General features: G+C 39.9%; 1 protein-coding gene across 3 annotated transcripts in view; it reads right to left on the bottom strand.

The window, feature by feature from the left end:
* Positions 1–4469: 4469 nt before the first annotated feature.
* Positions 4470–23787, bottom strand: part of rps6ka1 (ribosomal protein S6 kinase a, polypeptide 1) — an 80199-nt gene continuing 60881 nt past the window's right edge. For 2 of the 3 annotated variants that reach the window (XM_033987878.2, XM_033987876.2), the window contains exons 7-21: positions 22818–22855; positions 21984–22126; positions 21577–21647; positions 21343–21431; positions 20524–20588; positions 19265–19367; positions 18844–18974; positions 17157–17282; positions 15953–16042; positions 15414–15572; positions 13445–13606; positions 12245–12321; positions 10793–10910; positions 9691–9828; positions 4476–8610 (exon numbers count right to left, since the gene is read on the bottom strand). In XM_033987878.2, the coding sequence (XP_033843769.1) occupies positions 8488–8610; positions 9691–9828; positions 10793–10910; positions 12245–12321; positions 13445–13606; positions 15414–15572; positions 15953–16042; positions 17157–17282; positions 18844–18974; positions 19265–19367; positions 20524–20588; positions 21343–21431; positions 21577–21647; positions 21984–22126; positions 22818–22855 (1633 nt within the window). In that variant the 3' untranslated portion in view covers positions 4476–8487. Of the gene's footprint in view, positions 8611–9690; positions 9829–10792; positions 10911–12244; positions 12322–13444; positions 13607–15413; positions 15573–15952; positions 16043–17156; positions 17283–18843; positions 18975–19264; positions 19368–20523; positions 20589–21342; positions 21432–21576; positions 21648–21983; positions 22127–22817; positions 22856–23787 lie in introns of all 3 variants that reach the window. The other variant, XM_033987877.2, reaches the window with a different exon arrangement.

Below are 23787 nucleotides of genomic sequence, written 5' to 3'. Positions count from 1 at the left end.
CAGCTGGAAAGGGACAGGCCAGAGCACGAGTGGCAAAACCAGGGCCGATGAGCAGACGGATGACAAAACAACGGCAACAATGGACATCAACACAAGCATCAAAGAAGATGCTACATTGAGAAAAATACGAGCTGTCCAGAAACGTGCCATCTTCAAAGCTGAAATCGCTGCAGTTGTGCGAGAAAGACGTCTGCTTCACTAAGATGGAGAAGACGAAATCTGCTCTTGAACCCTGCATTAAGACTAAATAAAACTCAATAAAAACATTTTAAATATTTATTATTCATGTTTTATTGTTTTACTGTCTAAACCTGACTTACATGCAGCCGTACAACTGGTCACTATTATGAAGGATATTGGTGAAACCTGAAGTAAAAATACAAAAAATACACAAGTAAAAGTAAAAGTATTAAAGTACCTGTTTAAAAATGTATTTAAAGAGTAAAAAGTAAAAGTGTTTAGCTGTTTTAAGATTTTGAGATCTTATAAAGCAGGAGTGCCACACGGAGGGTCACAGACCAGTGGTGAATACAGTCAATAATTCAGATGGTGCATTTAAAATAGTTTTGACTTCATACTTTAAATAAGGCTTGAAATATTAACATATTAGGTATGTAGGTATATATATAGGTCATATATAGGTCTGAATGGCAATGCAGTGTGATGTTATTTAGGTTATATTGGGAGGATTACTCAAATTTGTCACAAAAAGTACTGATTATGATCAATTGGGCCAGTTCAACTGAAGGCCTGAGGGCCAGTAAAATTGGTCTCAGTGCCACATTTGGCCCCAAGGCCACAGTTTGGGCATACCTGTCCTAGTGGTACGGCAGGATAGGTCAAACACAGAGGACATATTTTCACCCTAATCTTAGTATTTTCAAGACCTTACACAAGCCTACAGTTGTAGTACTACAGTTTTCCAGCTCTTGTGGGCCTTGACAGAGGTTTGTTCCACAACACGGGAGACATTTTAAAAGCTGACATCTTGAACTCTTCTGTCTGAGATAAAGGTCTGCAGCAGGTGAAGCTGCCAAGTTCAAATCTAACAACCATCCAGGAGTGCCCAAGACAGCTCCAAGCCAAACGCAGTACGGAGGAGGACACACCACACTGTTTGTACAGGCCAAGCTTGGTCAAATTCTTGTTATTAGTAAAAGAATTGATACTTGCGATACTTACACTATAGCGACACCAGCATTTTCTGTGTATATTCATCAACATTTTTGTACTACTGTTGCCCACTGCTCCTGACAGGTTGTCCAAGTGCAGGGGTGTCCAAACCTTTCTCATCAAGGGCCACATATAAAAACACAGACAAAGCTGAGGGTCGATTGAGAGCCATAGACTGGTCACCAATACAGTGAATACTTCAAATCTGTGTGTTTATTACAAGTTAGACTGAACCAGTCGACCTTTATTCATGCTCACACCCTCAATGGGACACGTTAAATATTTGATATGGGCTTGTTAAAGTAGATTTTCAGAAATGTACAGTAAAAAGTACTGTTTAAGGCAGGGGTGGGCAAACTTTTTGACACATGGGTCACAATGGGTTCTACAATTTGAAAGAGGGGCCGGGCCATTATATGTATATATATATATATATATATATATATATATATATATATATATATATATATATATATATATATATATATATATATATATATATATATATATATATATATATATATATATATATATATATATATATATATATATAATGTGTGTGTGGGGGTGTGTGTGTATATATACACACACACACACACATATATATATATATATATATGTGTGTGTGTGTATGTATATCCACACACACACATCCACACACACCCCCACACACACACACACACACACCCCCACACACACACACACCCACACACACACCACACACACACCGCACACACACCTACTGTTAAATCACATCATCAGTAGTATAAGTCAGTAGCTCTGAGAACAGTAAACATGCACACCGAAAGACACACATACATGCGTGCGCACACACACACATAGATACACACACGGAAACGCCATCATTCATGGCAACAGTGTTTCCTGTGAGACGTATTGTCTCTGCAGCAGCATTTACTGACAGTCTTCACCTTCAGGGACATTTGCATCTTACTGTGGCAGAAGGACAAGTGAGATTTGTGAACAGTACAACACATGTACAATTACTATACACTCAAGTGCTTTTATGAACAGTACAATTACTATACACTCAAGTACTTATATGAACAGTACAGTTACTGTACACTCAAGTACTTATATGAACAGTAGGGCTGGGACAAGACAGAGACATAAACAGCTGATAGTACTGAGCAAGTTTATCTCAATTTAATCTTGAATTTTGTCCTGGTTTCATCCATGCTTCACTGCTGAAACTTACGTTTTCCCATATTCTTTGCTGACTGCTTTATGCATTTGTAAGTTGTTTTTTGCCTCTTGTAGTTGGAGGTTTGTGTCCTCCATCATCCAGTATTTGATGCAACATGCTGAAAATCTTCACATTTAACCTTTCTCATAGTCCCCAGGTGAGAGAGTTATTGTCATACAAGTATGTGGTGTATTTTAGCCGTTCCCTAAGCTGTGTGAGCTGTGCACCTGGTGCATTAGGCGAGCATTACCTTGTCTGTCTGGACCTGTATCGATTGGGACTGTAGACAGGCTCGTGCTGGTTCCTGTAACTTGTCTAAATCTGCAGTGCAAAGCTCCAGTGTGTGAGGTGCATTAGCGCATTAGCAGGATCACTCACTCCTGCTTCAGTCTCAGTGATCTCCAGAGACGGTGAACGGAAAAGAGGGGGGTCTACAGGATCATTGAGTCAGGAAACAAAGGCAAGGAACCTGATTTTATGGTCTTAAAAACGCAAAAAAACAAACAAAACAAAAAAACACAACTAGTTCATTTTGGTTTGCAGTGGTCCAGAGTTATTCTCAACTTAAGCAGTTTGGACATTCTAATTATTTACCTTGATTATAATTCTGCTCAACTACGCAGACTGAGTAAATGTGTGTTGCTCCAGTAGATATATTGTATAAGCAGCTCTTAAGGTCAAAAAAGTCTGCTGAGTACTGTCTGCATCTAAATATAAAGCTTTACATGGCCTGAGAGGTTGTGAAAACTGCTTTTAATCTCATTGCAGTGAATGATTACAATGCTTGGAATGTACAACTTCAGCTTCCTACTGTAAAAAAACATAACTAGTAGCCTACTGGTTTTCACATTTTAAGACCAAAATAGAGACGGAAAAACAGTGTCCAGATTGTCAGAACACGGCAGCTAGAGTGGTACTTTGAAGTTTTTATTGCACTGTTATTGCTCAGTATTAGAGAAATACATTTCAAACTGGCCTAGTCAAGGAAGACAAATGGCGTCAAATCATGGTGATCCAGATTATTATTATTTTTTTTTAAATAATTACTTTATTTAGTGAGTTTTACCACAATCATGTAGCCTGCCTACCCCAGGCAAGCCGACAGTCCCCAGATCGAGGAGTGAACACATAAAGTCAACTATTCTCTGTAGAGGAGCTGAGACATGGATCGTACGCCCTTCTAATATCAAATCAATTAAAACAAACCCTCTTTTATCATTAAAATGTACAAGTGGATGATGGACAATTGATGTGCATCTCTATCTTTTAAATTGTTGACAGTATTCATGAAATGTATACCGGAAATGTTGACTTTTATGGACCTAGGAAGACGAGCAGCCACCAGGGCCGGTCCTGGCTTTCAGGGGGCCCTAAGCTGAATTTGTCTCTGGGGCCCCTGACAGCGGATGCCTCCTGGCTCAACTATTGGTGATTCACGTTTAACACATTATGACTCTGCTCTCATCACCTTGACCAATTATATTCATATTTATTTGACCAACATCAGACTGAAAACGTCCAAAATGTTACAACTACCACAGTCACAAGAACAGAACACAAACCTATAAGGGGTCAAGATTTTTTTTTATTCTAGACATTTTTTCTTCGTTTCTGATTAATTTTAATGTGTTCCAGTTGGTGACAGTGGGCTTAAATTTACATTATGTCGGGTCCTTGCACTGGTGTAAACACATAGCTGCCCTCACCTCTGCCCGACTCAAAAACAAATGTAGCGGCAGCAGATATTTTGCTACTATAGATATAAAACAAATATAATTGTTTTAGAGGGATATTTAGGCTGCTGTAAACACACAAGCTCTGTCCCCAATAAAACTTGATATATTATTTTCAATATTAATGTATGGGCTCTTGGGGGCCCTCTGGTGGCCTAGGGGCCCTAAGCAGCTGCTTATAGTCTGGGGGACAGGCTGGGGGTCAGGCTGGGGGGCAGGCTGCGGGCAGGCTGGGGGGCAGGTTGAGGGACAGGCTGAGGGACAGGCTGAGGGACAGGCTGGGGACGGATCACACCTGATACTCACAGTACTAAATATTCTAACAGTCTCTTAAATAACCCACACAGGCAACTTGTTGTAGCAACATTTTTTTTAATATTTGTCCGATATAAAAATCTTCATCTTTATCATACAATAACATCATAGCATCAATTCAGAAAAGAGTTTTGCCACCAAACAAAAGGAGTTACAGCAGGTTCCATCCTGATGAGGTAAGCAGCTCTGCTGAGGCTTTGTATTCTGAACTACAGGCCTACATGTGACTACAGGCCTACATGTGCTTAGCCTCAGAGCCAGAGGGAGCCAAAGAGACACTTTGATTTTACAGTAGTGATACTTAAAGGTGCACTATGTAATATCTGGTGGAGGGTTGTCTCCATGGAGATGTTATGGCTTTGCTTGGAATGTTCAACATTATGGCATTAAACTTAAACTTGAGACAAGCGAGTGATACCACCAGACCAAGTTTGGCCAGATTATTTTTATAGAACATGAATGGCATTTTTTCCTATGATTAGTTAGAATTCAACTAAGTGATAAAATACTCAGTTTGAAAGTCTCCGCGCTGGCATCAGTTCTGGTTTTGATATTGGCTTGTACAAATCCCAATTTAGCACTAATATTAGCAAGCAAGTCTGCCCTGAGGCTAATATGTGGCCACTCTGCCCTCTAGTGTAGGCCTAGGCACATTGCTGGGATAGGTCTACGCTCAGAGGCTCCACACCTGCGGCTGATATGTTCCAGAGGATCTTCAAGCGCACAAAGAAAAAAAGAAACCAGGAGGCTTACGCTCAGAGGTGAGGGACAGTGTAGCACTTTGGAGGTGTCCAAGCTACAGTAGAGGAGCAGTAGAGTTTGGAAAAGCAGCCAGGAGCAAGAGAGCACACGCTCAAACGAAATATTCTGTGGTGGAGGCCTAGAATGTTCCACAGAATGGCATTAAATTCATCTAACTCCAATAACATGCCGAGTTACAGGTAGAAGAGCTCGCTCATAGTGAGACTGCAGGTTTTCAAGGTATTTCTCAGCAATTAAAAACACCTGTAAGTGACTCATGTAAAAGAGCAAAGTTAAATGCCAAACTGCTGAACATTCCACACAAAGCCATAAAGTCTCTATAGAGACAACATGGTCATAGACTCTCCACAAGAAGTGTTAAATATAACACTTTAAAACAGTCCAACAATTCAAAACATACATTCCAATTTGAAATGCTGTGCATTCACCTGACAGCATGAAAACTTGAGCCTTAGAATAGTTATTTTTCTGGCAATCTTGTTTCAAGACATGTAAAAATCTACTAAATCTAGATAAATACTACTTAATTCAAGTACTTTTTAAAATTAATTTGATACTTTTCTACAATTTAAGATTGTCATGTTTCCTGCATTTCAGCCTGTATCACTTAGATCATATCCCATTTTTCCCAAAAACAAGGTTCTTATCTTGTCCTTGAGTAAAATGTACTAATTACTACTTAATGTAATTATTGTATGCTGCTCTCGTAGGAAATACAGCAAATCCAATGTATGCGCTCTCATGGTCTCTGAATGGTAAAAACACTTACTCAGTGAGTACTACATTTGGTCATGGATGGACAAACTCAAGAAGTACAAGCTATAGTACAAGCTATAATTGCATTTATCAAATTCTCTGACAGTATATTTATATTATGTTTTACCGACTTCCTCCACCCATTTCTGGACATTCTCTGGTCAGAAAAGCCTAATATGGTAAAAATGATCTTTCAATAACACAGAGAGTGGAGAGAGAAGAGAGAAGTGGGACGTAAAAATATAGGTTGTTTACAGAAATGACATTAACAGTGTCATATTAAACACTGACTTTTGCCCTTGTCTACTTTTCCAAACGAGCCATGTGCTGGCAGAACACAACTGTATGAACACATCATATTTAGAATCAGAGAAATCACAATTCACAAAATACTGGTGGACATGCTGCGTCAGACTTTGTCCTTTTTCAAATCACCACATTTGGGACGAACTAAACGACGAGCAGAACAGAAGCTTAACACAGAGCTCGACAGCGTTCAGAGAGGCAGGAGATACAGTCGGAGGGGCAGCACGTCTGGACATGACTGCAAACATCTCCTAAAGGTCCTATATCAAGCAGAACTGCCTCATGCCTCACTTTGATCCATGTTCTAGTTCTGTTCCCTCCTCAAAAACATAGTTGTGTTTTGTTTCATTCACACGTGTTTGAGTAATCCTGAATTACTCGGCTGACTGCATCCCCAATGCTTAAAGTGCTCCATTACAACTTGTGATGTCATTTAGTGGTAGTTTTAAGCCATTCTTTGCCTTAGTTGAACTGCTTACTCTTCAGTACTCTAGAATAACCTTAAGATGTTTACTTTTACTTTTAAGTTTCAATGTGGCTAAAACAATAGCTGTAACATCAACATCAGCTGTAACATCAACATCCAGGGCTGAAAAGCTCAACATGATTCTAGATGTATGGAGATTAGAAACACAGTGGGGCACTTCCTGTATTAACACTTAATGACATCACAACGAGGAACACAGTGTTTTCAGTTTGAGAAAAACTTAAATATGCAAGATATGTGTGTTAAACATGTATGAATGAAAAACACAAGTCCGGGTCTGTTTGTGATGAGGAAGCAACATTATCAAAACAACATAGGTCAAAAATAGTGCGACATAGGCCTTTTAATAATTATCAGTGTGAAATGTGCTGAACTATATCTGTGCTAATCTGGATGATGTGGCCAAAAAGATTCTAGCATTGACCAGTGCCTCACTAGTTTTGTACTGCTGAGCCAATCGCTTCACTCAGCCTTGTGCGTATGGTGAGTGAGCAAATGATTGCAGGATGTCAAAGGTGCGGTAGACACAGATCAGCAGCCATGTTTCCAGCATTCAGCCCCACGGCAGCTGTGGCTACTACTAAAACTAAATTTGTACATCTACAACTGTGCGACTAATGTAATACGGAGGATGTATCGCCCGCCTCTCTCCAGGAGCGAGTGTTTTCCACATAATGCCACTAAAACATTTTACTAAAGTTTGTAGGAATAACAAACAGAAAATGGCTGCCAGCGTTTAAAACAAGCTCAAATTCATGCAGTGCACTCACACAGACAAATGCAGAAGCCATCGACATGTTCAGAGCAGAGACAAAGTGGTGGGACCCAGCCACTTCAAGAGGCATTTATGGCAGAAGGATTTCAGAGTTAAATTTATAAGAAAACACCAAACAGCAGGTGCAACAGTACGAGAGCTCAGTCAGGGTTCCATCATATTTTCTCTTTATAGAAATATCATCTTTTCAAAATACATTTAAAGCCTTTTCTTGCATAATTTTAAATAAGAAAATCAAATTGAATGTTTTTAGCTGTCTGACAATTGAAATTCTAGTTACACTACAACAAAATTACTTGGAATGAAATAACCTATGGCGATTTCAGATGAGTCAATAATATATACTGGAAACCCATGGTTTGCTGTTCTATGCATAATTAGACAATTATTTAATCATGTTCTCGCGATTTTTCATGTCAAAATAGCTTAAATTTGTATGCATATAAAAGTAAAGTCAACATGCTGCACAGTGCAATTTCAAGGTTTTAGACAAAAATCTATTTGACCACTCATGGCCAATATTAGAAGAGCATTTCATCCAAAGAAAAAAAGCCACTTGAAAGTAAAAACCTGGTGGAACCCTGGTGGAACCCTGGTGGAACCCTGGGTCGTGCTGTCACAGGGGACAGCAAGATTTGAAAATACAAAGATTGATCAGCTTTACAAGAATAACAAAGTGACCAAAACAGACAGGCAGACAGACAAGCGTGCAGCAAGCGACCGGCACCAATCCAGCAATGAGAAGAAGAGTCACAAACGAAAAAACATGGTTGTGTCCATGGGTGCTGCTGTGGCCCATGCAACGTACAAATACATTCAGATTCTGACCCCTCCCGTGACCTCCCGCAGACCTCCAGGACCAAGGAGGGAGCAGGAGGGGCCAGAGGGGGGCCGGGACCACAGATTCCTTGGCTGGTATCGGGGGTGCACATGGTGGCACCCCCCCCACAGTGAGCCCGCCGGAGGACAGTCTCTACAGGGAGGTGGAGGGCAGCTTCTTGACGCGCCGCTGGGCCAGGAAGGAGCTCTGGATGGGCTTGAGCTCCGGGGTGGGCTGGGAGTTCTTCAGGGCTGAGTATGTGGCTGCCATGGCTCCCTGGACACAAGAACAAAGGAGTCAGGACAGATCGCAAGTTATGCGGAAGCATGAAAACAAACTACAGTGAGGCAGTCGACAGCTTTTAGTTTAGTTTTTTTAGTTTTAGATTAATCGGTTGATGGTGTCTTATACCCGCCACACACGACTGAATTTTTCAGTCTTAAGCAATTTTTAAAAGTGAGAGAAAAAGTGCAAACCACAGAACAAAGAGAATCTAGTGAGATTTTAATCTATGAGCACAAAGACTGCAATGGGATACCGCAGCAAAGAGACAGCGTGCTACAAGCTAAAAGTTGTGAGCACATGTTTGACAGTTGTTTCCCGTCTACAGTAAAACAACTGCTTTGAGGCTGAAGTGTTGTATAGATCAGAGCATTGCACCTCTAGTTTAGATGCAAGTCAAACTGTGCTATTATGTTACTATTTGAAATGTGGTGTGATAGCTCGGATAAATGCTTTTAATGCACACAAGGCGGACGATAAATTGATGATTCTAGTGAATGTGTATGGAGTTTAAAAACACAGTGGAGCGATTCTTGTATTACCACATGACTAAACTAAACAACTAAACAGCTACTCCATAAGAGGATGTACCAACACTGGTGTGAGAGTTCCTCTGGACCCCAGTCCACTGTACACTTCCATCTCAAAGACACTAACTACTCCTTTGAAGATGGTGAGGTTCAGATTTCAGACAGAGAAAAGAAATGGTTTGAGAGGGGAGTTAAAGGAGATATTTTTGTTAGGAAAGAGAATCCTTCTTTAAACAGGAAGAGGGCCTGAGACATAATCTCTCCCCCATCTACAACTCCATCCTCAGACCCAGAACAATGAGAACAGTAGAAGGGTCATTAAGGGCTGAATAGGGTAGTTTCAGATGAAACTGGAGACAAAAGCTGTTTACAATTTCGGTGTAGTTAATCCCTAAACTTCATCACTTTGAATAACCAATCACAGCAGACGTCCCTCCCCCAATATGCTTCAAATCTGGAAGGAATATCATGTGTATTCTGGAGTACAACATGTGTCATGAGTCTTTTATATAATAAATACTAGATTGAGCATGCAGGCGATCACCTTGACCAGGGAGGGGTCCTGGTGGGGCAGCTGGCTGTTGGGCAGCTTGTCGCGGTGGACAATCCAGGGGTGTCTCAGCACCTGCTTAGCTGTCAGCCTCTGGTGGGGGTCCACGTGGAGCATCTTTGACACCAGGTCCTGGGGCAGAGCACATGTACAGTCAGCTCTGGTGTTTCTAGCTTCATGAGTGAAAAAGCCCTGAGGCCATGGAGCACTCTGGGAACCTCCTGCCTGCTTGGTTCTTTGAATAACAAAACAACACTTAACAAACTGGATCTTATTTTTTCTAGGCAAAATAACAGACACAAAGGCGACTGAGAAGTGCAGGATAAATGTTGCTTTAATTTCCCTCAGGATCAATCAAGTATCACCCAATTTTTATTTAAATTTGATCTTTCTCAAGTAAACACTGCACTGTAAAATAGTGTGACTAGCTTAAATTGTAGAAAAAGAGGGACGCGCTGTTGTGTGTGGCGGGCTGATATGACACCATAATTTTTTTTTGTTTTTATCTATCGTAACATAGAGAAATCAACAGATTACAACCCTGAGAGCCACTACACCCAAGAACACGGCATTTCTTTGTGAGAAAAAATAGGCACATTGTTTACTGGTGATATCGGAGAATTTCCCGAGCTGTTGTATTGGTCTAATATAGAACATTTAGCAGATTTTTTCTCCATTGCCCCAGCCTCTGTGCGTCCATGTGTCGCTCCCACTTTATCCTCAGTGGATCAGATTTGTCTTTTTGATCAGACTAAAGGAGTGAAAATATGAATTTATATTCCAGATAAATATATTTTTAAATTATTTTGTACAAATTTGTAAACTTCACTATAACTTAACATAAATTTGGTCTGTCCTATACATTAAAAAAAAAAAATCTAATACAAATTCATAAAATCTTAATATTGGTATTGGCAAATATTGGTTATTGGCCACAACAGCAAGACAAATATTGGATACTGGTATTGCGATGTAAATCTCGCTTTTTATCATTCTTGTGGCATTAATGAAAAACTGGGACATTGTCTAAATGAGTAGGACGAGGGACAGGGCCCTGTACTGGTTGTCCAGGACAGAAGAGGGACAGGGGCCATACCTTGGCAGCGTCAGACACCGTGTCCCAGTTGCCTCCAGTCAGACTGAAGTGGCCGTTGCCTATTCTGTTCAGGATCTCATTGGGCGTGTCCTCAGGGCCGTTGGCGAATGGAGTGAAACTGTAAGGTAAGAAAAGTGTTAACAACAAAACCACAATGGAAAAAGGAAGAAAGGGCATCTGACTGAATGAACATAGATACAGTATGTTCCTTAAAGGTCCTGTACCTGACATTTTTTTGTCATAAAAATATGAAAAACAGAAAAAGTTAATTTTAAACGGTTTGTAGTGGTCTAAAGCTATTCCTCACTGACCTTATGCAATCTGAGCATTCTAATTATTCACCACGATGAGTTTATAAGGGCTTTCCACAACCACGGCAGAGATTTGCTGTCACGGTAAAGCAACAACTTACAAATATATGCGCACTTCCTGATTATCTGACAATAAAATGCTTTAGAATTAGATTCTAATTAGATGCAGACAGTACACAGTGGATTTGACTGAAATACATGGTAAAAAAAATGTGTACAGGGCCTTTAAAATGTGATAATCTTGCATCATTAAATTTATAAAGCGCTTTTGTGGACACTCAAAGACGTTTTACAGAACATTATTCATTCAATCTACAGTCGGTGGTGGGAAGCGACTATTGTAGCCACTCACGTACTAGGAAATGTGGGTGAAGTGCTTGCCTAAGGACACAACAAGAGCACCATGTGGCATCTGACACATACGGCCTGGCCTTGCTCAGCCTCTGAGACATGACGAGATCGGGCTTTGACAGTGCAATTTAATAGTCAGGTAGTATTGATAATGAGTCTATGGCTCACATTTGCTCAGTAAAGTCATTATCTTGATAGGCCTGTTAGGTTTCAGCTTTTCAGTGGACAGAAAGGAGTCTAAGTTCAATACATTCTACATTCAAATACACTGCCAGGCCTAAAAAAAGTCACCACTAAAAGGTCACACACTCACAAGATTTATTTCCATCCAGTGTTGCATTAATTTTTCTCCAAGATGTTGCATTGATGCTGGTAGAGTCTGACCTCTGCACAAAGCCTTCTCCAGCACATCCCAAAGATTCTCAATGGGGTTAAGGTCTGGACTCTGTGGTGGACAATCCATGTGTGAAAATTATGTCTCATGCTCCTGAACCACTCTTTCACAATTTGAGCCCGATGAATCCTGGCATTGTCATCTTGGAATATGCCCGTGCCATCACGGAAGAAAAAATCCATTGATGGAATAACCTGGTCATTTAGTACATTCAGGCGTCAGCTGACCTCATTCTTTGAGCACAGACTGTTGCTGAACCTAGATCTGACTCGTACCTATTTGCTTAGTTAAATCCAGGAGGCGACCTTTTTTTGGCCAGGCAGTATATATAGAGATATTTTGTAGTAAATCCTTAGGTACAGGTTATGGGATCAGTTGTGAACAGGAGGCACTCACCCGGCCAGCATAGTGTAGAGCAGCACCCCCAGGCTCCAGATGTCACAGCCCTCATCATAGCCCTGCCTCTTCAGCACCTGTCAATCAAACAGCAGAGTATTAGCATACGTCCAAACACACATAGCACAAGGTGCAGAATTAAAGGTGTGATCCTTGATTTGTCTTAAAAAAACATGAAAAATCCACTTCAGTTCATTTGAAATGTTTTGCATTGGTCCAGAGTTATTCATCATTTCCCTTATGCATCCTGAGCATCCTGATTATTTACTTTATAATTACCAAATACAAATTTCAGAGACCAGATAGGAGTTGAGCGTGACAGCAATGCAAAAAACAACTAGCATCATATACATGTGAAAAAACAGGTACAGGACCTTAACCCTAAAACTATTTCAATTATGTTATGTTTTGTAATTTTACTCTACTCTATTTTGCAGTGGTGAACTGGCATATGAGAAATTCTGATAGGGCTGTTTAGATTTACTAGAAAAAACTTTTTTTTTTCTAGTAAATCTATGACACTCGTGGATAATTATTTGACATTTTTGTTCAGTTTAAATCTCATTGTATTTAAAACATGTGAATAAAGGAAATGTGTCCATTGACTTGTGCCTGCTCCGTTATGACAAATCACAGTAAATATTGTCACAACACATTGGGCGTGTAGGTGAAAATGGGAGCAATGGTATTGCAAATGCATGACAATAAAGATTATTCAAGCATAGATGGATACTCGTGGAGAATTAAAGCCATGACTAATCACAGAAAAGACAACAATCACAAAATGACATGTAAAAGACATGTAAATGAGATTTGTCTTCACACAAAGGCCAGTACAATATGAGAATAGAGCTCAGGACCTTCAGTGGTTTAGTGGTCTCATTCAATCTCAAAAGTTAAGCTGGTGGCAAAAACTGTTGTTGTCTCCTTAGGCAAGACATTTCAACTACATTGCCTAGTATGAATGCGGTGTATGCATGAGTGTTGTGGTTGTCAGAGGGGTCAGTCTGCCCCAGGGCAGCTATGGCTACAATAGTAGCTTAGAGTGTGGAGTGAATGAATAATGCAAACTTATAAAGTGTGGCAAAGTGGTTTATATGACTAATCCATGATTGTTATTATTATATCATTGTTGATCATTATCAAAGTGAATAAAAGTTCTGTGTGAGTCTTGTTTGATGTGATGTGAAGGGAGCTGACCTCAGGGGCGACAAAGTTGGCGGTGTAACATGGTGTCATGAGCAGACCGTTGTTGGCTCGCAGCTGCTTAGCGAAGCCAAAGTCACAGATGCGGATAGACTCGGGGTTACCAGACTCGTCCACGTACAGGATGTTACTGGGCTTCAGGTCCCTGTGCACCACCTGGACGCACCACAGCATACAACAATACCAGTCAGTGCTGCACGATACACCGTGAAAGTATCAATACCACAATACTGGCTGATGCAATAATCAATATCGCAACAACACAATCTTCTTCATTTATGGAAAATTAAAAGAACGAAAGGCAGAGTTTGTTAATGATTTGCTACATTAGTCCTACATTAGACTAGATTTGAACTTGTTTTTTTTTTCTTAAGTTTTATTTTGACCCAGTTTGACTAGAAAATGAAGGCATGGGCATTTTTTGTTTTAATTTAACTGAACTAACTGTGCCAAAAAGTGTATTAAAATATCGTAAAAATAATGTCAAACATAGTTTTTATTGTCAAATGTTGCATCTTTTTCTCATATTATGCAACTCAACAAACTAAACAAGATCTATGACATAAAAAACTATGGGTTCAGGCGAAATGAGTTTTGCCTGGAGTGTCTCCCCTTAACTAATGTAAAATTATGATAACACTGGGTTACAAAAAAAATATTTTTGAAAGTTGTCTTTGTTTTTTCAACTGAATTAGGACCATTTAGCACCGCTGAATAAAAAAAATTATATCCATTTTTTTCAGTCAGGTCAGGTTTTTATGCTAATTTGATTTAGAAAAATCCGATCTTCTGACTAAATTGATTACAATTTTGTGACATTATCAGTTGATTTTCTTTAATATTTTCTCATCCAAAAAATATTTTAGGAGATAAAAAATAGTTTTCTAACAGAATGTATTAATTAAATGTTACGTTATGTTAATTGATAAAGGTAAGTACATGTAAATTGGAACGTTATGTTATCATTGTGCAAAATTCAGGACATGAACATCTGTTTTAATGAACCCCTTGAATGCTAAGCAGCAGGGATGTCTCTCTTCAGAGTCCAACAGTAATCAGCCATCATGACTGCATCCCAGCATCCCTGATACCTGGTCTCCATCTCTTTTATGTCCTGATGGAATCTCTCCACCTGCTCATCACTCAGTGATTCCAGATTCTCAGGAAACCTGAACATTTAGCTCCTTTTGGGAAAAAGGATGTGGAGCATCATCATTAAAACCACACTGGAGGAATCTTTGTCACTGATGTCAGGAACTTCTACAAAGACAGGTACTGGAATTTCATCACAGTGAGCTACAGGATGACGTGCTGATTCACGGTCAGGATACTTGAGGCTGCTTCGGTTCTTTCTGTTGATCCCAGTCACATCAATAGCCCAGAAGTAGCTATTGATGTCGGCTCCCTCCAAACCATGGGAATTCCAAACTTCAGACAACTCTTCTTGCCTTTAGTCCACTGACGCCCAAGCTTCATCTCGATCACCAAGTTTAATACCAAAATAAGCATGGTAAGCATGCTTTATGAAACTTGTGACTTGATTCCTGTTAGGAACATTGGTGTATTCACCGCAGATGTAGCAGAATATGTCAGGCTAATTTTTGCAAGATCTTCTAGTCGAAGCCATTTCATTCACTTGTAATATTAAAAAAAACAATTAGTCATAAGTTGGCACATGCAAAATCTTCAGAATTTGTTTATAGTGAGAAATATAACAGAATTTTGCATCATATGACGTGAAAATACTCATACATGTAAACAAAATTGTCCAAAAACAAATATGTAGCTTAGTTCAGAACGTTGACCTGATTGAGCAAAACCAATGTGATTTTTGGATTCAGCACATCAAAATGATCCTAAATCAGCTAAAATTTCTTAGACAATAAATTTAGTGTTGACCAGTGTAATTATCCCACCAAACCAAGTCCTAACCCCTGAATGGAGCCGTGTAAAGGCAGCGTACCCCTTGAGAGTGCAGATACTCCACAGTCTTGGTGATGGTGTGCAGGACAGCACTGGCCTCTCGCTCCGAAAAGTACTTCTGTTTGAGGATCCGATCGAGCAGCTCCCCTCCTCTCATCAGCTCCGTCACCAAAAACACCTGCTTCCCGTTATCATACACCTGAGGAATAATGCAATAACATGGGGACTAAACCGGGACTAAACCGGGACTAAACCGGGACTAAACCGGGACTAAACCGGGACTAAACCAGGACTAAACCAGGACTAAACCAGGACTAAACCAGGACTAAACCAGGACTAAACAGCTCCCCTCCTCTCATCAGCTTTAAATCCACATCAAATCAACTCTACATTTAGACTGAATCAGGCGCTGCACCAAGGAGCCATGCCAGTAACTTCCTACTGCCTTAAGCACGCCAAATAGCTTAACTCACGAGCAAAATTATATGACATCAAACTAGACCTGGACTAGACCCGGACTAACATTAGTTTGTATGTTTTGTGCCACATGTGCCTGCGTGCAGAGGCAGCTGTACTTACATCCTTGAGTGTGATGATATTTGGATGCTGTCCATATCTGAGCAGGATTTCGATCTCTTCTGAAGGGTCTGTGGCCGTTTTATCGATCATCTGTCAAACAGTCAAGTACTTTAAAACCAAATCATTGTGAAACTTCATGTTGTTTGTTACAAAGCCACATCATCCCAACCGTGTAGAGCAGCACACAAACATAATATAAAGTTATAATAATATGAAAATAATTTTAAATGTCAGTGTTATTAATCACTATATTTATTACATTTAGAGAAAAATGGGGCTGTGGTTAAAGATCACCACACTGAAGCTTTAGACAGCTACTAGTGAAGATTAGAAGGAATCTTAAACACCTCCTGTTCACTGGCTCAAGCGTTACCTCCACGAAGGACTGTTTCATTCATACAGTTTGAAATAAATGTTGTTTTGGTTTTTCTAACTCATCATGTCTCTGTCCTCATTTGGTGAGTGTCTTTGCTCTATTTTCAACAGTACCAACTTCTAGCTGGTCCTCCTCAACAAGGTAAACTGTACGTTATAATCAAGTATAGTACAAGCATCAGGGATTCGTGCATGGTTTGTGTAAGCTGCCTCGGTTCATGGTCGACATGTCATCATTAAAGCTCTGTCACTTGTCATGTATGTGAAGCCATGTTGCCAGATCTGAAGACTTTTTAAAATAATTGTCTGTAGGCCGTGCTCTTACAGTTAAAAAAGTCACGGCTGAACCCGAGTTGGCTGCTGGGGTTTAGGTCATGAGGATTCAGACCAGACAGAGCCCTTTAGGTTCTAACCAACTGGATTTCAATATTGAATCTGGCAACACAAATGAGAAACTCATGTGAGCCTCATTCTGATTTCTGATTGGATAATCATCTTGAGAAATAAAACATCAAATTATAACAACTTAGCCAAAATGTCCAATGTTTTAGTAATTAAGAATATCTCAGCGTTAAAGTAAAATCAGTAAAAGCTGTATTTGATTTGAATATGTCAAGCTCATGTGCTGGGACAGAGTTAGGTCATGTTTATGGAATTTAAATCAAAATCCTACATACAGTTCCTACAGGGTTCTGACCCCTGAATATTATACGTCTTACAATAAACATATTCCCTTATTTTGCTTTGTTGCTAAACTCTAGACTGGACCAGAGCCTCTGTATAAGCTTTGATTCTGCAGCTTGTGTGAACGTCATCTTCTCTTCCATACCTTGACTGCATATTCTGTGTTGGTGGCTTTATGGATGCAGCGTTTGCAGACAGAGAAGGAGCCCATCCCGATGTCCTCCTTCAGGATGTAGCCGTCACTGAACAGGAGGTTCTTCCCATGGAGCTGCTGCAGGTACACAGCCCAAACACAATCAGAGTTTAGAGCATGTATCCCAGCTGCATTGTACTAGGGTGCATATCTATAGCTTAAAACTACTTCAGCAAAAAATATCATTTCAGAGAGGTCAGTGTGTCCACATCAGAATCTTTTAGTCTGAACCTAGTCAAGAAATCGGTCGGTCGTATTCCGATATGATAAAATATATTGACGTGTAGGTCAGTAAATGATAGAGGGAACCATATATTTTTGACCTCAATATTCATCATGTGTACATTTCATTTTGCAAAAGTGGTGAGATTTTTGTTATTTTAGTTGTAACATGAATAGATTTGAGTGGTAGAGAGTTGAATAAGTAACTACTGCTATCATAATGCTCTCACAGATCTAAAAATCAGATCACAAGAGTAATCAGATAACCCAATGACTAATCCTCTGTGTGTCTGTTTACAGATCATCAAAACTACCTGGTGACACGTGTTTTTAAAGCAACTGTTGTATTTGACAAAGATTTTTAACATTGTCACTTTCATTTTGGCCTGTGCTCACATCAGATACAACTGTTTACATGACATTTCAATAATGGTATAACTCCAGAAATCAGATGATCAGATTTTTCGTGTACAGCTCCAGCCAGAAAAGCTTCCAGTCCCCTACGCTCGTCTTTTCGCACGTCTGTAATACCCGCTCCTCATGAGCCAGCCCCACGCTCAGAAGGTGACGTTCAAATGCAACAAACGTGTTAATCACTGCTCATCACTCTCATCACTGCTCATCGGGGCCAGAGAGCAGAAGCTGGGACTCTACACACACACACTGCCAACTGTCAAGAAGAGCAGCGCTATTAGTTCATCTGTTTTTTATATTCCTCGTTTTTAGGCCAGGGTCGGCAGAGTCAAGTGACTGAACAATGATTTGGCAGACTTTTATGCCAGATGCCCTTCCTGATACCACCTCCCACATTGGGCGAGATTTGATCTGCCTGAAAGACTAAACACTTACTAACGTCAACCCACATGCCAGTACTTGATTTACATTTATTTATCTTTATATCTATTGATCTATCCTTCTATCCATCCAGCCATCCAACTGGTGATCTTTCTTATTTTGCAGTTAAAGGTCCTGTGCCTGATTTTTTCATGATGTACATGAGCAGAATGTGTGTTGCCCTAGCACAGGTATATTGTGTAAGCCGCTCTTGAGGTCAAAATATGTCCACTGTGTGCTGTCTGAGTCTAATTGGGAAGCATTTCCTTGCCCAATAATGATAATAATAAAGTGCTCGTTAACATGCTAGCTAAGGTTAGCTTTACCATCACAGCACAACTCCACTCTGGTCTCTGAAAGTCATGACAAGTGTTTATGAACTCACCGTGGATAAGTAGAATGCTCTGAATGCATAAGGTAAGTGAGGAAGAACTTTGGACCACTGCAAAGCGTTTAAAATGAACTAGTTCTGCTGTATTTACTGTTTTTGAGACAGTAAATATCAGGTACAGCACCTTTAATTATGTGGTTTATAAAAAATACCATGTGTAGAAGATTATGTCATCATTCAGGATGGTCTTACCTGGACGACCGGGTGGGGAGTGGGCTGCACTGGCTGTGCAAAGCCCTCCTCCTCTAACAAACTGGATGCCACAAAACTGAAGCCTCTGAAGAGCTGGTGGGCTCCAGCGCTGGGGGGTACACCAGGGGAGTCTGCAGAGAAACATGCACAATACATTATCTTTAAAGAGAAAACACCTGTACCCTGTAGTTTAGACCTCTCCAAATCCTTTCTTGAAATGTATGGGACTCTTAACAAATCAATAGAGAAGCTGGTGTCTCCGGAGCACAGACAGGTCATTTTCATGAAATTTTAAATAAAAATCTTATACACCCAAACATGGACCCTGCAAAGGTCTAAAATTATAGGAGGTCTAAAACTAGTGGAGTCAGACAAATGAAATGTTTGTGTCCCATGTCGGTGTGCGTGTGTGCCCTCTGACCTTTGGGGGTCCGTGAGGTAAACTCGGAGTCGAAGTAGAAGGTGTCGTCTGGGCGTGCCACAGCTGGTCTGAACGGAGGTTTCACTTCTCGTCGAAACAGTTTCTGCATAAGAACAGCATCAAAATACAAACAATACATCAAAAAACTTTTCATTTATGTGCTTTTATTGTTGAAAAATGTCCACATGACATTTCTGACCCCTCTCTGTACGTTGTTTTATGAATGACCCTTGCTCTCAGCACAGAGCATGTGGAGACAAGGCTCAAGCCTCAAATGCAGGACTACAGGATTACAGTGGTCCCTCACTATATCGTGGTTCACCTTTCGCGACCTCACTGTTTCATTGATTTTTAAATTTTATTTTTTTTTTACAGTGTAAGAGCGTGCATTGTGTTCTGCACCCTGATTGGCTAAGGGACTGTAGAACATTGTCCATCAGTCTCCTCCATACCGTGTCTCCCACACAGAACAGAATGTGTTCAGCCAAATTTACATAAATGTTGAATCGACACTACAGTGGAGTGGCACCAGGACAAAGAGGCACGGTCAGAGGAACTGTCAAATACACAAGAGTCACTATTAATGAATTAAACAAGAGACAAATGTGAGAAAATGTTAATGCCTTTCTGAGAAAAGTGTATAAAGTGTGTGGTGAGGGGTTTTACAGTCTTAAAACATATATAATAATTGTAAAAAATAAAGCTGACTACTTCGTGGATTTCACCTATTGCGGGTTAATTTTAGAACGTAATAAATGAGGGACCACTGTACTTTAACATCACCCGAAATACAACCTTCAGTAGGCTAATGATTAGGGAACACCATTACAACACTCAAAAGATTATTAAAGTCGATTTTTAAGACTATGTCCCCTTTAATCTACAATTCAAAACAAATGTTGTATGGGCAAATGTCCTCAAACTGGTGCCAAACTGGAGCCTCTAGCAGAACATGTCACATGCCTAAAATCAAAGTAATGAACACAACTAATTCAATGGTCAATATAATATTTAAAAGTAAGTTGAAAGATGGCATTTGGATAGCATGCACAGCTAAATTAGGACAAGTAGAGCAATAACATCATAAGTAACATCATCAAGCATCATAACTTATGATGTTACTTATGATTCATAAGTAACATCATAAGTAACATCATAAGTAAGCACTGGCCCATCTCTCATTTAACTGATGTAACGGTAAAAGAAGTCCTACATGAATCCAGCAGGCCCTACTGAAACCACAGGCAGAAGATGCTTACGTTCCAGTCGATGGTCGAGAAGAAGCCATGGCGCTTGATCTCTTCTGCTCCGTCTGATCCAGAACCTTCAATAATACAAAGTTAGTTAAAGTCATATCTCTCTCCATCTCATAAGAAACTGCTGCACAAGAGCGAAAGCATCCATGCATTTGGTAGTTAATCAAAGAAGGTGTGAAGAGTGCTGTGTCACACTGAAAGAATGTCAAATACATGTTAAATATTCTGATAATGTGATTAATCTTACTTTTATTTGAATGAAGTGGCAGATCAAGTGTGTTGACTCGGGCGTATTGCACATTGAAGATTTATGTAAACCAGGATCATCTATTACACTGCTCAAAAGGTTGTCAAAAGTGTTGAAAATCAGATATTAAAACTAGTATCAAAACTAGATACTCATCAGAATAAATATTGACACTAAAAAAAGTCACATCAACTGGACAGAAATGAACCTGTCCGGGAATATGTTTAGAATGATGTTGAACTGCATCTTTCACAAGTATAAGACACAGATAGTATACACACACACACACACACACACACACACACACACACACACACACACACACGGACCACTATGAACCGACTGGACATTGAGGGATCACACACATATAAGACACATGGGAACAGAACACAAAGCACTATGATTTAATGTTAAAAATGATGTTGTCTAAATAAGGAGTGTTTTTAATAATCATTATGGAATTGGTATTACGTATTGAATCTATTCTTTAGTAGTGGCAAAAACCCAGGTGGGTTCACAGGGCAAAGTGTGGTAAATACCCAGAGCGCGGTACATACCCAGAGTGTGGTACATACCCAGACGGTTGGCAGGGTTCCTCTTGAACAGAGCTCGGAGTAGAGACTGTGCCTCTGCGCTCAGGAACTGAGGCATCCCCAGACGAGCCCTGAGATCACACACTGGGTCAGGAAAGTCAGGCAGAGTCTTTTCAAAGTGCTAAACTACACGCATATCAGGATTTAAAACTCGTATGAGCCATGTCATAAGGCTGTTTTCTTGTACATTATTAAGAGCAGATTTATAATACTCACTTTAAAATCATGTTCATGGTTTCTTTGCGGTCCTTCCCTTGGAAAGGTAGTGCCCCAGTCAGCATCTCAAACTGAAAAACACAGTCATGTCAGCTGTGCATTCAGGGTTCATCTTCTTGACTGATACATTTTAGTTTAGGTTTTAGTTGTATAACATTTTGCCAATAAAAACGTAATTTACTAAAAACAAAGAAAACTGAATAGAGGGGACAAAAGTAGGGACTGGTCTGATGTTTTGAATGTGCGAGGAAGTGTATGTGGATTTTCTTGCATTTTTTGACTAAAATAGAAATATATATACATATATATTTAGAGTAAAATCTAAACAACATTTATTTAACTAAGATGTCTTGTCAAAAAAATATCAACACACATTTAAATAGTTACAATAAACCGTCTGCTCTTACCATAAGTACACCAAATGACCACCAGTCGGCGCTGTGGGTGTGTCCCTGACGGTTGACTACTTCTGGAGCCATGTACTCCACAGTTCCACAGAAGGAGTAGGCCTTCTTCTCATGGTCAATCGCCTCTTTACACAGGCCAAAGTCTGGACAAAACAAAACATTTAGTCATTCATACATCCTGTTAGACTGGATTCATTACACAGATAACAGACAGATAACAGACTTCAACAGGTCAAAACATCAACATTTTCAATCTTTAACTGCTGATTTTACAATTATTCAACAATTATAATAGCTATACTTTGTCCTTGCCCTTATTTTCAAGTTTAAACTAAGATCTATTTAGAATGTTTAGAATTTAGAGTGTTTTTAAACTCCATACACCTTCACTAGAATCATATGGATCATTTCAGTCCTGGAATTGTCAATCTCTACTGAACTAAAGGTGAAAGGAGCTCTTGAAAGCTATCACTTCATGACATCACAAGGTGGGACAGAGCATTTTGAGCTTTTGAGATGTAGACAGACTAATAATAAAGTGTTACTCAAACATGTATGAATAAAACAAAACACAACTGCAGGTCTGTTTTTGAGGAGGGAACAGCATTAGAACATGGATTAAAGCTATAAGAGTCAGTTTTGCACAGTATAGGACCTTTAATGTGACATGATTCTCTCGACCAGTCTCACTGAGTCAGTGCTGTGGGCTCAGAGTTCTGCTTTATGAATAAGGTTTGTGATTTTGAGTCATGATAAGATAAAGCAGAAAAGGAATGCACAGCCAAGCCCAGCAGATAGAACCGTCCATAAAGGTCATACCTGAGAAGGTCATACCTGTGAGTTTGATATGTCCCTCCTCATCCAACAAAATGCTGCAAGAGAAACAGCAAAAAACAAACGTAATCACAGAATTGAAGTTCAAATTCAACAGTTAGAATGAACTTGAAGGTGTACTAAAATATTATTATTGTACATGGTGCATTAAGAGTGCCTGAAATGCCTAAAATGGTTATGGTGGAGACAGATAGTGTCGTTATGATGCCAAAATTTGAAAGTTTATTCTCTGAAGTTTCCTCCACAGAGAGTTCATTTTGAGCCCGAGCCCCTTCCCCGGGTCAGACACAGAGCTGAGGATAAGTGTTTACATATATGGGGTTCTTTAATGTTTGGGGAAAAAAATAAAATAAAAAAAATTAATCAGTAATATATCTGCTTTGCACCAGCCCCACGGAATGAGAGACGGGCTGCTCACATTAAATCATGGAAACGTTTTCACTGCGTTAATGAGTGAAAACACGAGCCAAGACTGTGACAGTCCATGCGTTAGAGTGCTGTAGCTTGACATACACGCCATCAGGTTGATGGGCTTGGACTATGCAAGGATCTAGTTGTATTTTAGTGTTTATGGTGCAAAGAAGAAGAGTGTGCCCTGATTCAGCCGCTGTTTCAGCCTCTGCTTCAGCCTCTGCTGTAACCATATGCTCCATGTGCAGACGAGGAAACAGCCCAATGCAGATGGACTTTGTACAGGACAGTCTGCGCCTGCCTCTCTCCGCTAACTCTTTAGTCAGTCTATATTCACAATGCTGCTTTGAACTTTATCACTCAGAATCCATATCATGCGAATGGATGAGCCTCGGTGCTGCAGAGCGTGCACGCACAAAGCATGAAACCCACAGGCAGAGACTACTAACACAGCACATTATGTTAATAAGGAAAATGACACAATAACAGCATTTACAATGTGGCAAGAAGATTAATGTAGACCTGTATGATGTATTTTCAAGAAATATAAAGTCTACAG

Source organism: Periophthalmus magnuspinnatus, chromosome 22 (genome assembly GCF_009829125.3).
Source record: "Periophthalmus magnuspinnatus isolate fPerMag1 chromosome 22, fPerMag1.2.pri, whole genome shotgun sequence".
In the NCBI taxonomy this organism is placed as follows: Eukaryota; Metazoa; Chordata; class Actinopteri; order Gobiiformes; family Gobiidae; genus Periophthalmus; species Periophthalmus magnuspinnatus.
Note: the sequence above shows the minus strand (reverse complement) of the source record. Positions and strands in the feature narration are given on the sequence as shown.